The 17,660-nt window shown below is 32.8% G+C and overlaps 3 protein-coding genes across 7 annotated transcripts in view; 1 reads left to right on the top strand and 2 right to left on the bottom strand.

Moving 5' to 3' along the window:
• The window catches only part of Dnc (phosphodiesterase dunce), a 315,712-nt gene that overhangs the window by 187,101 nt on the left and 110,951 nt on the right, over positions 1 to 17,660 (bottom strand). The window lies entirely within an intron of this gene.
• Positions 4,090 to 8,788, bottom strand: LOC145973101 (uncharacterized). 2 transcript variants are annotated; one of them, XM_083102291.1, is made up of 4 exons: positions 8,387 to 8,788; positions 7,851 to 7,877; positions 7,372 to 7,553; positions 4,090 to 7,105 (listed from the first exon to the last, which is right to left on the bottom strand). In XM_083102291.1, exons 1-4 carry the CDS (start codon positions 8,574 to 8,576, stop codon positions 4,922 to 4,924), a joined length of 2,583 nt encoding a protein of 860 aa, XP_082958417.1. In that variant the 5' UTR covers positions 8,577 to 8,788; the 3' UTR covers positions 4,090 to 4,921. The 2 variants fall into 2 exon arrangements, with proteins under 2 accessions (XP_082958417.1, XP_082958416.1); XM_083102290.1 differs by having other exon boundaries at positions 4,091 to 7,105; positions 7,372 to 7,877.
• LOC145972729 (uncharacterized) lies at positions 15,186 to 17,012 on the top strand. The gene is made up of 2 exons (XM_083101589.1): positions 15,186 to 15,289; positions 15,713 to 17,012. The coding sequence occupies exons 1-2, from the start codon at positions 15,275 to 15,277 to the stop codon at positions 16,883 to 16,885; spliced, it is 1,188 nt and encodes a 395-aa protein (XP_082957715.1). The 5' UTR covers positions 15,186 to 15,274; the 3' UTR covers positions 16,886 to 17,012.

The raw sequence follows: 17,660 nt of genomic DNA, 5'->3' as shown, positions 1-17,660 counted from the left end.
GCGAAACCAAGCATGAATTATATAACTTCGGTCGCGAAGAAGTATTTTAAGATCATCATATATACGGTTCCGTCACTAAAATTGACGCACAAGACAAGAATATTCTGCTTTTCTTAGCAACGCGCTTAAAATTTTGTCGTTTTGAAATTCTATAAATATTATACGATAAAGCAAACAAACATTATAAACTGACGGTGAATTTGAAAAGCGTTGCATATACGCATCACACTCGCGCCTATTTCAAGAAAGTATTTAATCCTGTGAAAGATATTATTAGAAATAAAAATTTACATCAGCCAAATTTCGTTGCTGCCAAAGAAATAATACTTTTAATCCATCGTGTATGAATGCAATAGTCTCGATATTAGTTCCAGAATGATTTAATGATATACGATATACATAATCAAAAGGCATTGCATTATTCTTATTGAATCGTCACTCACATCATTCACAATATATGTCAATAATATATCATGACAATAATATGTCTATAGTTTCTTGTTCAAAACCTGAAAATATCATGATATCGATATGTCGTACTTTAAGGCTGTCAAGAAATGTTGGAAATGTAACGCAAAGTAAATACGTGTTTGCTGACAATCGCAAAATAGAACGAAAAGTGCTTTCAACAACATTTCATATATTTTTCTTGAAATTATTCAAGTCATAAAAGTAAACAAAATTAGAAACTTCGAGAGATTTTGGGAAAAGTTTGATTGAATATTTTATATATATATATATATATATATATATATATATATATATAAATTTAGCATAGAATTTAGTATTCATTTTAATCTCGTTAAGATAAATTTATTTATGAGTTAATTAATCTATCTTCGTAATATAAGAATAATAGATTTCAAAATTCTGTTATTGTTGATGTTATAATCAATTATCATGGGCCAATGTATCTTGTTATAAAAATATTATAATGATTTTATGCCTAACAAGTTCTTTATCTTATTGTTAGTTAAATGATTCTTTTTAGGATTTTGAAAATTAATTTAAATTAATTTTAAAAAAATCTTCTATACTTTTATAAATGTGATGTTACAATTTTATTATTATTTTATAATCTCTCTTCATAAAATAATAATAAAATTGTAACATCACATTTATAAAAGTATAGAAGATTTTTTTAAAATTAATTTAAATTAATTTTCAAAATCCTAAAAAGAATCACTTAACTAACAATAAGATAAAGAACTTGTTAGGCATAAAATCATTATATTTTTATAACAAGATACATTGGCCCATGATAATTGATTATAACATCAACAATAACAGAATTTTGAAATCTATTATTCTTATATTACGAAGATAGATTAATTAACTCATAAATAAATTTATCTTAACGAGATTAAAATGAATACTAAATTCTATGCTAAATTTCTTGCGCATTATGTAAGAAAGTTTTAATTATTCAATATCCTTATAAATATCCAAAAAATGAATAAAAGAGAAATAATAAGATTTTTATAATTTTTATAATTGAATTACTTTGAAAAATTTTGCGGGAAAATTCACAAGAGAAACTTTTGTAGTTTACATTTGGTGAGAAAACAGCCTTGCTTTCTGCATAATCTCTAAACACTTTGGTTCTGTTAAACTTCTAAACTTGATAGGAATAACATAAATTATTGATCTATTAGGGAAGAAAAAAATCTTATAATGATAATTTTATTTCCTTCTTAACCTAAGTTCGACAGATTTAACATAAAATATCAACTTTTTCTTGTTATTATTAATTCCTTTTAACTCTATAATTTATAGAAAATTACAATTTATGTTGATATTGATAACATATGTATCTATAATAAATGTAAAATATTTTTTAATATTTCCAATTGTTAAAAAGAAAGCGTTTTAAGTTACCTTTAAGAAAAATTCAAACTTTAAAAGATTTTACATTTATCTAGTAATATCACAAATTGCAATGATATCAAAATGTGTTTAAATCGTAAACTTTATCAGGCCATGAAAAAAATGAGCGTTAAATGGAATTTCATATTTCTCTGACAAGACGACATTTTCATTTGTAAAAAGTATAAATCTCTTGACATGAAAATGGTGTTGGATACTCGACAGTATATTGTATAAGCATGAATAATCCAATCTGAAAAAGTTAAAAGCTTCTATGTATAAGATAAAAGCATTTATGCAAGATATGACAACTCATCAATATTAGATTCTTGTAAACAAAATAAAAATAAAACAAACATGATTTTCTTCAGAGAAATTTAATTTCAAAAATTACACAAATGAATTTTTAGAATTTAAAAATAAAAAAAATATTCATTATCATCATATTGCTCACATGTAAATAGAAAATTCTTCTCTTTAATCACAGATTTTAGAAAGAAAAAATTAATTCAAGTGCGATTGAATTTAATTGAATTTTATAGATTACTATCAACTATAAGATTCATCAGATTCGCACAGTTGGGTTCATGTAGAGTAACAGATGGTAAGAAGTCAACAGTGACCTCTTGGCATCTCATATAACCACGCTCGGAAAAGGCAAATTGTTTGGAAGATCGCCAACGACGCGTTTATTATCGTAAATTATCGTAAAAACATGCAAGCATCGAGTGTGCCAGCATAGATATCATAGCATCTAAATTCAGTGATCCGTCAAAATAGCGCCCGTTCTGTGATTTTAAGTGATGCGGTAGCACAGATATTATAAATTTTATGTTGCGGATATAGAAATCACTCTTGCGGTGCGCATTATGTCAACTCATTATATATCGCAGTAAAAGCGACCGTAAAAAATAACATAACGACACAATGATAGAAATGTAACGGCCAATAATATTAATAAATCGGGAAAATTTAATATTTGCGAGATAAAAAACAATGCCAAAGTAATAATACGATAACAATATTATCTGACCACATATTATAAATTGTCCACGTATTATGGAGTGATGATGAAAACGAGGATATAATATACGTAGAACTTAAAAATTTTTTTACATTGTGATATCAAATGACACTGATACAAATGATTGATAAAAATGTATATAAAAATGAATAAAAAATATATGATTATTGATAACCTCCGTTATGGAGCTTGATAAAAACTCGTGACTCTCGGGTGGCTTTATCGTCCGAAACGTGAGGAAAATAGCAGTTATGTATCGTTCGTTGGTGAAAAATGCACAAGTAATGTGAAAAGAAATTCTTTCGGTGTCGAAAGAAGATACAACATCGACATCTGGCTTCATGTTGAGCGAGACAGACAATGGACGCAAGGTCTGGTAACAAAAAAAAAAGATATGCAAGAGAAAACCAGAGCCGGTAAAAAGAGTGAAAAGTAGAAAAGAGTATCCCAGAGTTTGCCAATTTGCGAGGTCGCAACTTTGCAGATTATATTTTTGTTAATTATCCGCTGCTTTTCTCGCAAATATTTTCGCTCCTTAAATATATCGAGAGATGGATTTTATGCAGGCAACTTTCTATTAATTAGGGAACCCGATCGTGCGAAGCAGCGAGGTAAAAGCATATTGCATCAGTAAAACTAATGGCAAAGACTGACGAGATTACTCGTGAAGTTCCACGTAATCATTAATTATGTGCCATCTTATTCGTAATAATCTGCAGTTATAATGAACTTGTATCACGAACGACATACGAATCGTGTCGGTATATTTACTAGCAATAACAATTTAACATTCAGTAAAATAAGTTCGATTGAAGAGAATCTCTCGCATAAAAAACCAGTTTGCCAAGACACATATTGCACGTCGCGACAATTCTTGATGTTCTGTCACCACTTATCATAACTTAGCGCGTCAATGACACCGCAAAGATAACCAGATCCGTTTTAGCGCCAAATCATGCATAAAAGACATGAGAATGAAGTATATTTACGTACGATTAGTACAGCAATATCGCAGTTTCTTCGTGACTTGCACTCTTGAATAACCGAGAATATATAAGTCAAATAAAAAAATGTTTTCAAAAAAACTTTAACGGTGAAAAACATCATTTATACGACTGTATGCTAATTCTATATTTCGTCAAAAAAATTTACCAAATATTTGCAATAAAATTTTTCTGGAATTGTGTAATAATAATAAAAAATATTTATATGTTACATTAAAATATATAAATTTATTTCGTTACACATTTGTATTTGCTACTCGTTTGCTGCTTGAATTTGTAACAGCGATATATACAATGTGTCACAATATACTTGGAATAAAGTACATAAAAGATAAAAAGATTGCCTAATAAAACTAAACATAAAAAATAAACGTAAAGGATAAAAAGATTGCCTAATATGCATGGAAAGCATCTAGGCCGTAAACGGAAAATCCTCCCGAATTTCATCTCATTCTTATATCAGTACTCTTTTTGATCGGCTCTCTCATATCCTTAAAATACTTAGAAGATTATTCAACTCCAATTCTCTCTCCAACGTTTAGTGAACACGTATCATATGTATATTTGTTTAGCAACAATAGTTTTTCTGTAATTCCATCATCCTGTGCAATCTGCGTTTTTCGATAGAACCGTGCGGTTTTTCTTTTTTTTTTTTTTGCTTTTTCGCTATTTTCGGTGAATTTCAATCTTGTTTTATAACGAAACAAAATTCAGTGGAATAAACGTGCCCTTGGGAAAATTTTCTATTCCACGTTTCCTCTTCGATATTACGACACCGATATTGATGATTCGCATAAGCTTTTATATACGGCGATCGCATACGTCGCGATCCTATCCTACGAGCGGTTTATCGTTAGCGAGTCAAATTTAAACTTTCCGTCGTTTCTCTTAAAACGTTCTCGCGCGAGAAACTTACTTCGGTTGAATGGCTTCGAGAAATTCTGGAGATGAGCTTATCGCTTCTTCGCTAAAGTGCTTCGCGTGCTCGAAACGCACATTTAAGCTCACTTGTGCGCCGTGCAGAGAATCACGTCTCGCAAAGAAAATCTTCCGGCGAGCTCCTCATACCGGGTATCACTTTCGCAACTGGCTTGCAATATTCGCGCATTTTCTCGCCAGCTCTCGCATTTGAAGTCGTAACTCGAGTTGATCGCTTTGAACTTCTTACGATGTTTGAAGGAACGTAATCCTCCCGAATATACAAGCTACTATGATTAGCGCGCGAAACGGATGTCCTGTGCATTCTCCGGTATTTTTCGTTCGTCGCTCTTAATTTATCGGTTAAACAAACGGAATCCGCAGCATTGCTTTGAAATATTTCGTCTCTCGATGACGATGGCATCCTTCGAGATCTCCTTGCCTCAAACGGAATGAGCTGACAGTTCAATTGTGGTACCTTTTTATTAACGTGTCTCGGGACTGCAAAATCTATGTCAACGAATCTCGATTGTTCCGGGATGCAATCAGTGAGAACAATAGGAACGATCGTGATCTTTTCTTTTGACAGGCAAAGATGCTGCGCTTTTTTATGTCCCGTCGTTAAATCTACCTGATCTTTCTTGAATTCGGAAAATCTCGATACATTTTCTGAATTTTCTCGTTGAGAATCAACCTTCTGAACGCAAAAATCACGCTTGCTTGTTGCACCTGCAGCATCATCTTTCCTATTGATTTCGACAGAGCGTATCTCCGAAGGAAGCTCGACCTTTACTACTTCCGTCGTGGAATCGACATGCACTTGTTGCATGAAAGTGCTAGACACGCTTTTGGCAAGTAGCATATTATTCGGAAATGCCGTCGTCGATAGAATACCTCGAATAGGACTAACGGCCCTACTGGTGTAACGTTTTTCGACGGTGGTGCAAAATTTCGTATTCAAATTTTCGCCGATCTGAAGAGCGTAAGTTGAAGCAGAAACTGCGCGCGACATTTGTCGATCGCGATCTATATAATGATCGATCGATTTCAATTCAAATGGAGAAGAACCCCGATCATTTTTGACAACGCGTTCGGTTTCGGATAAGGTATTTTTGCAATGATTGCTATTGCGAATGGCGAATTCCGTTTGAACCATTAAATTTTGATCGGGAAGAGTCTCAAAATCTTTATTCAATTTGTTCGTTGTTTCTTCATTTTTGATGGACCAATCGTCAATCAAGATGGATACCGAAGATTCCTGTTTTCGGATTTCGATGAAATTATTGCTAGATGCCCGCGAATTTGCAATGGTTTGATTAAGGTATCGATGCGAATTATATTCTGTTCTACAAAGAATATTCGAAGGACTCGTATTGATTCTTTCATGAGCAGACCAACCATCCCACGCAGAAGTCCCTTTTATTACAGAATTAGGGTTGCGATAGGGTTGAGAATTATTATTAGAAATGCATCCGTCACAAGAGCGTTTATTTAGAACATTCTCTTGCTGAGATGCATGACTATTGGTTGTTGGAAGGTAAGATGCGCTCTTTCCAACCCGATTACAAGATCGAAGACCGTTCAAGCTCTCGACTGTGCGAGAGAGGTCGCGAATGGCAAAATTCAATGCCTTCTGCCGACTGTTCGAACTGTCGTCCAAGCAGCTTGTATGAGAGCCTGTCGGAGCGGGTTTACCGACCACGGAGAAAGTCGGAGACGGTGAAGTATTATCGACGAAACCGGGTCGATTTTCAAAGCTACGGCTCGTCGTAGCACGTTGCAAGAACATCTGATCGCGATTTAAAAGATAATTGGATTCATTCGGTGACAGCACGAATCGGTCAAATATGTCCGGCTGATCTAGACGACAAGAAATGCCAAGGTCGAAGCCCATACCACTCAGACCCAACGCCCGAGTCTTCCCGATGATCTCGCTATATTGGTACCGAAGTGGACTCAATTCGCAGTCTATTTTCAGCAAAGCTTCCACGTCAGTGGATATTCGTTGATGCTTCTTCAATTTGGCAATGTCGTTTGGTAAAGCAGGTGGATCAGATGGATTCGGCGGAAAGTAGACCGACTTGATGGAAGAGCGTGAATTTCTAGCAACATCAACGAGGTCGCCGTCATTCGTTAAATTGGCAACACTTTCATCATTGACAAATGTCGGATTCGCATCACGATAAGGATCCCAATCCATTCTGCGATGGTTATTTTTCGTTTTGTGAAATGCCACTTCCGCTGCGAGTTCTCCTGACTTCTCGTCATTAATCATTGCCGTAGGTGTCATATCCTATGGAGAATGAAGCCTATCGTGATCGTGGGAAGAACGATCAATTTATCCCTCTCCTTTTTATATACAATTCTTTATATCTTATTTATCTTAATAAAGTTAAAATCACTATATATGTAAATTTTAAAATATTTTTAAACAATAAAAATATACAAATTTTAATAAATAATTAATAAAATTTTTATATTACTATTTGTTTTCTTCTAAAATTTCATTATAAAATTTAAACTACTTGATTCGTTGATATTAAGTGCCCATAAACGTACGCAAGGTATAGGCATCGTTCTCGACTCGACTTTTCTCGCCTCGTATTGTTGAGCATGATAATTGGTTGTTGTGTCACTCGTTAAGACCGTTGCAGAAATGAGCGATGCCATCCTCTTAACGATCATGGACATTTTCTTTTCACGCGCGAACGATGACTCGGATATTAATGAGACATCAATTGCTTTGAAATTTGTGAAAATATTATTTGACATTTCACTCTTCAGAATTGGCAAGGACTTGGACTTCGTCAAATTCTCAGATACATTATTTTTCATGGTTATTATTTTCCGGATTAAACTATTTTCTATTAATTTGTGAGACGAATCAGGAATAATTTCTTCCTTTATCAAAGGTGCATTTTTATTAAATGCAACGAGTTTGTTTAAGGAAGGGCTTTTGTTCTCGAAATAAACGCAGAGCGATTCTTTCGTTTGAGTTTTGCGAATTTCAGTATCGCTTTGTTTCAAGGGAATCATACCTTCGCTAGACGTTTCATAATCTCCTTCTAAAATGGAACAATTTGGATATTAAAGGAGATACAAATAATAATTAAAAAAGCTACAAATAATAAGTAAGATATTAGAGTGTAAAATATTTTTAAAAAATATTAGAAAGATTAAAATCATTATCGAAGATTATATAAAAATTTGACAAAGTAGAAAGATCAGGTAGAAAGATACATTTATAGAATATATTTAAAAAAAGAGAAAAAATGATTGATATAATAACAATATAGTGAGAGCAGTTTTTATCCCTTTTTTTAATTTTAATTAAAATTTAATATATAACAGTAATTCAACCTACTTATTAAGAACTTGAAATAATTAATTTAAATGTAATTTTCTTTAAAATTAACTTTCAAATTATTTAAAACATTCTGAAGTATTAAAGAAGATACTCATTATTATATTGAATCTTTCAACTACTGATTCACGTTAACACGTGCATATAATTCTCGCGTGTATATAATCCAAAGGCTAACAATTCTACAATTAATATTTCTTTCGAACCAACCATCCGTGTCAGATGCATAAGTGGTCGCAATCGACCTTGTCACAGGTCGAACCGATTTTTGCTGGTCATTCGACTCGTTCGATTCGTCTTGTTTCGCATAATGAACAAGAAAGAGCGACGTGGACGGAACGAAAGAAGTTTTAACACGTTCCTGACAATCTATGTAACTGGTCTTCGTGTCACGCGACATTGTAATAATAGGTTAGTTAAAAGCAGTTCCGCGCGCATCCCGCTGAAACCCGCCGTTTCGTGTAATCGTCACTTACAGAAAACACGTACACACTTTGGTAATCACAAGCGGCGCATAATTTCGCGAAACCGAAATATGTATCCGGCCGAAGTTACCGGAGCTGAGCGAACAGACGTTGGCCTACGACAAACTCCAGTGACAAACGAAATGACAACGATATATTCGACGAAATGACAATTACTGTTCTCATATATTTCTTTGCCTCTTTCTCTCCTCTCTCGCCCTCTTTCTCAAAGAAATTATATTTTCATATCTCTGCATATTTTAATTTTATTTCTATGGAATTATTTATAAAATTTTTATAATGTATTTTATGATTTGCACATATATCGGGTAAATATTTTAGATTTCAATCTACCGCGCGTTTGCATCTGTGACATTTTCCTTATTTGTTGTTGCTTGCAATAACTCTTATATTGTATTTTTACACCATGAATACGAAAGTAGCTTCTGCTTGAAAAGAGACAAGCGTCCCCGTCTGGTATTATATTTTTTTCGCGTGAATCGCAGATGCGATTTCGATATGCATGTGATGTAAGCTTTCACATATATCTATAATAATACAAAATCCAATAGATTTTAAATAATAAATTCTCTATTACGACTCTCACTCATAATACCTAAACTAATGTTCGAAATAATAATCAAACTAAAACAATATGAGTGTTTGTATTCTGTACCGCGGTTGCCGTGATAAAATACGAGTACAACAAGTATCCTCAATAATAGAATTTGAAAATTGTTGCAATAAATTTATAATTAAAATAAAGGTTTGATCTGCCAGATATAACAAAAATAATTCTACACAGATAGAAAACAAAAAAACATATACGATTGTGGAAGAATATTTATCCTTTTATTGCAAATAAATTAATATTATCTATTCCGATTACAAGATATGTCATGATATATGAAGTTTTGATTTTGAAATTTTCTCAAAAATAATAATAATTACTATATCGTAGATACATGCTTATTAAGGCAAACTGGATAAAAAGAAATAATTAATAATAATACACAATAAACAAATTGATTATTGAGAAAAAAATTTGGTCGATAAATCGATAAATTTTTAGCAATACAACGTAAGAGAAAAAAGAAAAAAAATTAGTGCAAAAGGAAAGAATGAAAATTTTCGATATGATGTAAGAGAAGAGAAAAAAAACCGGCGAAAGAAGTACATTAAATCCACGAGAATCGTTTTCAAATTGAGGTAAGAGAGAAAGAGAATACGTTAAGTAACTGTACTGATTACATTCATGAAATATAAGCAGGCGAGCGAGTTTTGGGAGTGTGACCACAGATCGAGTACATGGAGATTCGGCGAAAGTGTAAAAAATTTGCATGTCGACACGAGCCAATTTCGATCGTCATATAAGCAATTCCTCGTAAAGAATTTTCATGAAAGGTATACATTTGGATCGTTACTTATGTAGCAGGATCCGATGAAATCGTATTTCTTAATCGTATGCTAATCCTAAACATCTAGCAAACTATAATTTACATAATAATCAAGAATCTCTTGATTGGCAATTCAGCGGCGTTCAAGTAATTAACAAATAAAATGTATGTAAATGCCAAGTTTTTTACATAATTTATGTTTAAATCAAAATTTTTCCCACTCCCCGTGGCTTATGTAGCAAATATTTCAGATATTTAAAAAATTATTTTTAATATACATTTCTCGAAACATCTTTCACAATTACTCGAGAGAAATATTTTTAAATGGATCCGCGAAAACGAGTCCTGCAACTTTTGCATATTTCACAATTGTTATATCCGCCTTTCTACATTTGTGTTATAGAAGATACAGTGATCCTTTAATGTATGTATAAGTTACGACATTCTACTAGATTGTAAATATTTTATTTCTCCCTGATGAAAATGTGAATCTGTGGTACCAAGTCTCCGAAGATTTCGACTATTTGCGTCGTATATTTATTATATCGCAGCCACATTTTTAACAGATATTTCTACAACTTGAAAATATCTCTCGCATCGAAAAGACATTGCGCATTTCGCATCGCATTTAATCTTACGATCTTCTCACATGACATGATACATTTGCTGTATGTCACATTAGCTTTACCAGAGCGCGGAATTTGCCGGTGCACAGCTCGTTTTCTAAAGAATTTATATGTAACAAAATGTATATAGAAAAATATTCAATATTTTTCTTCAATTCCAGATATAACATAATAAAATATAAAATGTGATATTATTTATAGAACAAAATTGCAAAAAGAAATTAAAAGTATGTATAATATTTGCGCATGATACTTTATATGTTCTATTTATATTAAGAAATATAAAAAATAATTAATTGTAATGCAATTTTTAATTTGTTTTTTCGATAATTAATATGCCTTATATGATAAAATAAACTCATTGTATGCTTTATATGACTTTATATGTTTTATATTAATTTCATTTTATATTTCATGTAATTCTTATAAACTCTAAATATAATTTTTGCCATAAAAAGTGCTTATATTCATAATTTCGAAATGACTCAGCATTTCGTTAAAAAAGAGAAGCAATAAAAAGATGAACGCATGAGAAACAAACCGGCTCAGTTGTTGCATTCGTTAGGTAACGCCTATCTTCGAGCCTTTTTATTTTTTGAGTATTCGCAAACGGAATCGAAAGGTCGGAGCTGTGCAATGACAACCGGTAGAATCGTGAATCTTTTCTGTAAGAAACGACACTTCTTTTCGCTTCCGGTTTTCCTCAGGGACGCATTCGTCGATTCTCCTTTCCTTGAAGGAATTTTTCTTCATCGTAAAATGCGATAGTCGACAAATTTTATGGCGATCGCGCGTGATAAACGTACAATTTATGCAGTTGTGCAACGTGAAAAATAAACTCGTGCGAAAATTCATGTGTGTGTATGTGTGTATATGTATATTACTGAATAGTATTAATTATTTTTACATGTAAAACTTGTATGATATTATGATATAAAATTTGATAAAAATTGCGATAATATTTTTTAATCATAATTTTCAAGACAAACTAAAACGAAAAGAGTTACTGATATATATATATATATATATATATATATATATATATATATATATATATATATATATATATATAAGAAGACAATATTGCTCTAAATTCTAAATCATTTATACTTTATTCGTGGTATATGTTACGTGGTATATTCGCGTGATGCTCTGAGAATTTATGAGATATCGTATTTTCGAAACTGATCTTTTTTGCTCAATTCCAGGTGGTTGCGATTGAAAATATATGACAGAAAGTTACGGTTATGGGTTTCCTGGGATATTTAGATGCGTCCATTTCTCGATCGATCGCGGACAGATTATTCATTGAGCGTTCCTGATTCGAGGCCGCGTGAATCGAGTATACTATTGCGCAATCGTAATGCTGAAACTTGTTCTATCGTAATTATTAATCAATATGCCCAGTGACGAGAAATTTTCATATTCATGAACTTCGATTATCACATTATGCGTCTACTATTAATGTATCTACGATTCCGTCCGATTGGTTAGCACGGCCGATTCAACCCTTTTGGCTTTACACGATGTCGATCAACATTACATCTATTATATTTCGCGCACATCGATCAATTCATCCATAAGCAGCATAAAATTAATAAACGATATATATGTAAATTTTTATTTTTGATTAAAAACGAATTGTGAAAATGTTTTTATACGAAATATTGTTCGATATTATTTTTACTACAAATATTTTAAATACATACATGAATGCAGCAAGGAAAATACAAAATCGTTGCGTTAAAAATTACATGCATTTGCATGTATTTATATTAATTTATTAAATATAATGTTGCAATTGGTATTTTAAATTTGTATTTTGAATATTGTTTTGCGCAAAGATCAAAGGCATTATTTCAAAATATTGATATTTTAATTATGAAAATGTCGAATATATACAATAGAAATAAGACCAACTTATAAAAAAATAGTACATCCTAAATATAATTCAAATAAACTATTTTCTCTTGATACTTGATTTTTCGGCTAATAATGACTAGTACATATATATAAATTAATGGCTCTTTCGTTTTCCTTGTATATAAATTATATTTATTAAAATAATTTAATCATAAATATCACTTTATGACTAAATTCAATTTCTTTCATCGATATTACTTCTAATAATTGAATGACCATTTATGATCAAGAGAAAAAAAATGGTTGAATTCAATATAGCTAGTCAAGACTTGCGTTGTCAAAACAATATAATTTTTACTTAATGAAAAGAATATTAAGTTCGCTAGAATAAATCATTATATATAAAAAAGTCTTCTAACCAAATTACCTCAGATACATAGTTAGATAGCGAACTTATTTAAAGTAATGTAAGCAACTGAAGTAACATAAGAGGACAGTGACCACTGTTAAAAAATTTCCAGAGAAATCGATTGAGCCATCGACAATCGATCGATATCATAAATTTCGCCGGCATTCCCATAGAAATCAGAAGGGAATAGAGACAGCATGGAAATAGCAGGAAGAGAGAGAGAGAGAGAAAGAGAGGGAAGTAAAGAAATGCTTCTTTTATCGTTCTCATATTTTTCCATAACATGTTGCCTCTTTCCCTCATTTCCCATCTTGTGGTTTGCAAAATTTAAGGTAGGCCATGTAGGAAATTTTATAGGTCTAAGTAAAAAAGAAGGATATGTAAAAATTGCAAAATAATATTTCATGATTATTATTTGCAAGAATATCGATCTTATAATGTGCAAATCTATTATTAAACACTTATGATGTATGGTTACTGATGTACATGTGTTTAATAAAGAAAAATGAAAAGAATTAATATTTACAGTATATTAAGTTACAATAAAAAAAAAATCTATTTTAACATTTCAAATATCTATAGTAATCATTCTTTTTCATTCAAAATCATTAATTAGCATATCGTTCTTAGTTAGAGCTAGAATAAATCTATCTCCAACTGGTTTACCCTCGTAAACCAGTATTTTATAATAGTCATTTTATGATATTGGAAACCGATTTCTAAATTAGTATTTTTGTTAAATCAGTTAAACTTGACGGGCAGCATCAAAAAAACTATCCTCGTTGGACGATTCTCGAATGTTTTAATTGTTTCCTTTTACAGAATTCCATGTATCATTACAAAAAAATGCCAAATATTTTTATTCATGTTTTTCAACGTAGTAAAAAATGTTTGATGATCACGATATAAATCTGCGGCGCGTCCGTCGTGCAATTTAAATAAAGCGTATTTTCCTGAAGACGCGCGTCATAAATATAAAGCACTCTACGAAAAATCGGCACAATGCATTCAAAATGAAGTACATCTTCCTCAAGAAAATTCTAAAAATGAAAATCTAGAGTTATGAAACTCTCCATTCCGAATTATTTCACGCCATGAAGATTTATGTTGTGCTATGAAACGGTTTACATTGGATTGTAAAATAAGGAAATATGCTACTGTGACTACTTTTAAAAACACTAATTATGTTTCGCGACGAATTTATAAAATAGATACTGTGTCGGTTTCCATTAATTGACAATTAGATATTTTGCAAATTTTTGTTTATAGTCGCCACATCGTTTTTCGTTATGAACGTGAAAAAAAGTTTACAGTTTGTCATCACAAGTTAACTCGATTTTGGTAGTAATATTTTCTGCCATATATTTTACATCGTTGCATCGATTGTCTCATCGACGAATAAATACTTGCGAGATATAGTATTAATAAATATTTTAAAAATAATGTTAATAAATAACGACTTCCCGAATCCTTGTTATGTACAAGAATCGACTAATTTATATGCCACCGGATCTCACAAATGATCACTATTAAAACGACTAACATCTTGAATGTATCGTGTACCGGCACGATATATAAATACCACTTTTTCAATGCGTCCAGAAAACGATTAAAACCAAAGGTATGTAAATTAGATGTCGTAGAGTAGCAGAGTATAAAAATATATATTTAGAGAACTCAGCATCTAAACTTCAATACATTATTTAATTGCAAAATAAATAAACATTACATAATTAACATATTATATAAAAACATTATATAATTGCGTAAAGAAGATTTTATATATACGCAAGTAAGAAAGAAGTAAAACATTAATAAAGAAAAATAATAAAGAAAATTTTTTTTAACAATGACAAATTTAAAATGAATATTAAATTATCTTTAATACTCTTAAATACATTGCAAATTTTATTAGATCTTTTGTTGCAGATTCATCGTTCGCTTCGATGTATTCATCGATTGTGCTCTCGCCCATTTCTCGTTTTCTGTCGTATCAGGTAAAAGCTGGCCCTTTATAAAAACAATGACAGATAAACGGGCATCGTTATACTGACTGATATAAACGATTACACGTGTTACAGTCGCGTAATAATGCGGAATTGGACTCGTTTCGGGAGCAAGTTTGCCGTAGCTCTTGCCGTTACGTCAGATCGGAGAATCGGATGGACCAAGCGAAACTGGCTACAGAAAAATAATTTGGAGGTGCGCGGTTCGCGGAGCAGGGTGTGTCCCTCGTTTCAGTGAAAGTAATCGCATACATCGCGAAGCGGACATTTCCTATAAAAACACCGACCCACTGCATTAAAGGCACACTCGACTCGAAACTATCATCAGGTACAATGAAGAGCTTTGCGGTAAGTATCGACAAGGGTATTCCATGTATATATGTATACGCCAATACATAAAAACAATTATCATTAATTGGTTATATCTCTTTTTCGATATTTTCATTATCATCATTCGAACGCGTCGTTGGAATTGTTTAAAAAATTTAATTTTCTTTATTCTTATAAATAAAAAAGAATTGCAGTTATTGTATCATTGTTATAATTGTACCAAGAATTATAGAAATAGAATTGCTTATGATTATGTTTTATTATATACATACATACATTTAAAAATTAATGACAATGTAAAGTCTATCAACTTTAATTAAAAGCTAGTTATTGCTATTTAATGTTTGATTTTATTTTTAATAACATCTCATCACAAAAACTACTTTAAAATGATACTTTCAGAACTATATTTAGAATTTATTTTGTTCCAAAAATATATAGATAATACTGTTGGCGACTGCCGTGTTGGCAGCCCCCAAGGAAAATCCGAAGAAACAAGACAAGCGAAGTCTGTCAGGTGATCACGGTATTTCGAGTTATGGCATTCCGAGTTACGGCTTAGGTCTTTCTGGATATTCAGCTGGACTCGGCTCAAGTGTACTCGGGTCGGGACTGTCGGGAGTCGCCGTAGGTAACAGTCTGGCCTCCGCCTACGCATCTGGACTAGGATATGGATCTGGATCAGGATACAGCTCTGGATTAGGATATGGATATGGATCTGGATCAGGATACAGCTCTGGATTAGGATATGGATCTGGATCTGGACTAGGATATGGATCTGGATTAGGATACAGCTCTGGATTAGGATACAGCTCTGGATTAGGATACAGCTCTGGATTAGGATATGGATCTGGATTCGGATACGGATCTCTCGGCGATTCCGGCGTCGCCGTCGGCAGTGGTTCCTTTAATGGTCTGAGCGTGCTACCGAGTGTCGCACATACCAAGACTCAGCGCATCACCGGCGTCACCCTTCATCGTGAGGTCCAAGTGCCGGTTCCGGTGCCACAACCGATCCCAGTCGAAGTTACCAAGCACGTACCCGTTCCGCAGCCCGTGCCCGTCAAAGTCGATCGTCCGTATCCAGTCGCAGTACCACAACCAGTACCCGTCGAAGTCACCCGTCACGTGCCCGTAAAAGTTGACCGACCCTACCCAGTCCCGGTGCCGCATCCCGTCGAGGTCCGTGTGCCGCAACCAGTGCCAGTCCCAGTGGCACAGCCGGTACCCGTTCCTGTCTCTGTCACGAAACACGTGCCGGTGTCCGTGCCATCTGTTAGCGTCGTACCGTCGACTTTCAGCGTCGCGCCGTCCACTGTCGGCGTCGTGCCGTCATCGATCGCTGGCGTCTTCTCATCCGGGCTCTCATCCGGGTTCTCATCCGGGCTCTCATCCGGATTCTCATCCGGGCAAGAATATGCCGATCTGGGATCCAGCCACTTGGGATCCATCTCGAGTGCGGCTCTTAACTCCGGTTTAGAGAGCGGCGTTGTCTCCGGCAGTGTCCTTAGCAACGATTTCGGATCCACCTTCGGATCCGGCTCTGTGTTGGCACCGTCTCACGATTTCGCATCCGCAATACCAATCAAATCAAGCATTGTAAAAAATTGGTAAATTTAAGTCAACAACCTGATTAAACTTGATGTATTTTTAAGGCGTCTCTCGAGTGCAGTTATGAATTGAACGTGCAGAATACCGATTGTGTCATATATGTTAAATAAATTTATATTTTTCTACCCTATATATCTTCGTAGAATCATTATTTGATTGTATAATTGATTAGTTGTTATATAATTATGCTACGACATACTTTTAGACGCCTAATATTCTCTGTTTTACATTTTTTGTTAAATAATAATTATTTATAATTATTTCTTGCATTTTGTGACATTCCTCTAATATATCTTATATTTTTAAAAAGAAAAAGAATTACTATCGGTATTTTTCTAGTCTTATAATTTAGACATGCCTTTATAACTTTTATGAACAAAATAAAGAGATTAAAAAAAGAATATCTGGAAAATTTCCTACCCATTAAAAAAAAAAAAATGCAATATTGAATAATCTCAGGGGCACAATCATATAGCAGTGCAAAATACGCGATAAAAATCCGTGCAATGTATCGGTGTTAAAATTCCAATAGATTCAACAATGTAATTTCATTATTTTCTGCGAAATAATGTTCATCTTTCTTAAATAAATCATTTATATCTATTGTTTGTTTGTAAAATTTAATAAAGGAAAAAAGGCAATATTTGTTCATTAAAAATCTCCTAAATTGCGGATTTAATTGACTAATATATTAAAATAAAAAATATAAGCTAAATCTTATCGCTTATATTCTCGCTATCATCTATATTCTCGCTACAAAGTCAAAGTGAAACTGTTT

Source organism: Camponotus vicinus, unplaced genomic scaffold (genome assembly GCF_025532165.1).
Source record: "Camponotus vicinus isolate PSW18456_S1 unplaced genomic scaffold, iyCamVici1.0 SCAF_6, whole genome shotgun sequence".
Classification (NCBI taxonomy): domain Eukaryota; kingdom Metazoa; phylum Arthropoda; class Insecta; order Hymenoptera; family Formicidae; genus Camponotus; species Camponotus vicinus.
This window is presented reverse-complemented; position numbering and strand designations above follow the sequence as displayed.

Bases quoted from the DNA above. Each gene is read 5' to 3' on its own strand.
- LOC145973101 (XM_083102290.1), bottom strand. From the start codon at position 8,576: ATGTCGCGTGACACGAAGACCAGTTACATAGATTGTCAGGAACGTGTT. The intron at 7,878-8,386 runs GTTGGTTCGAAA...GTTCCATTTTAG, and splicing joins TTATGCATCTGACACGGATG to AAGGAGATTATGAAACGTCT. The intron at 7,106-7,371 runs GTACGTTTATGG...CATTCTCCATAG, and splicing joins GAACGATGCCTATACCTTGC to GATATGACACCTACGGCAAT.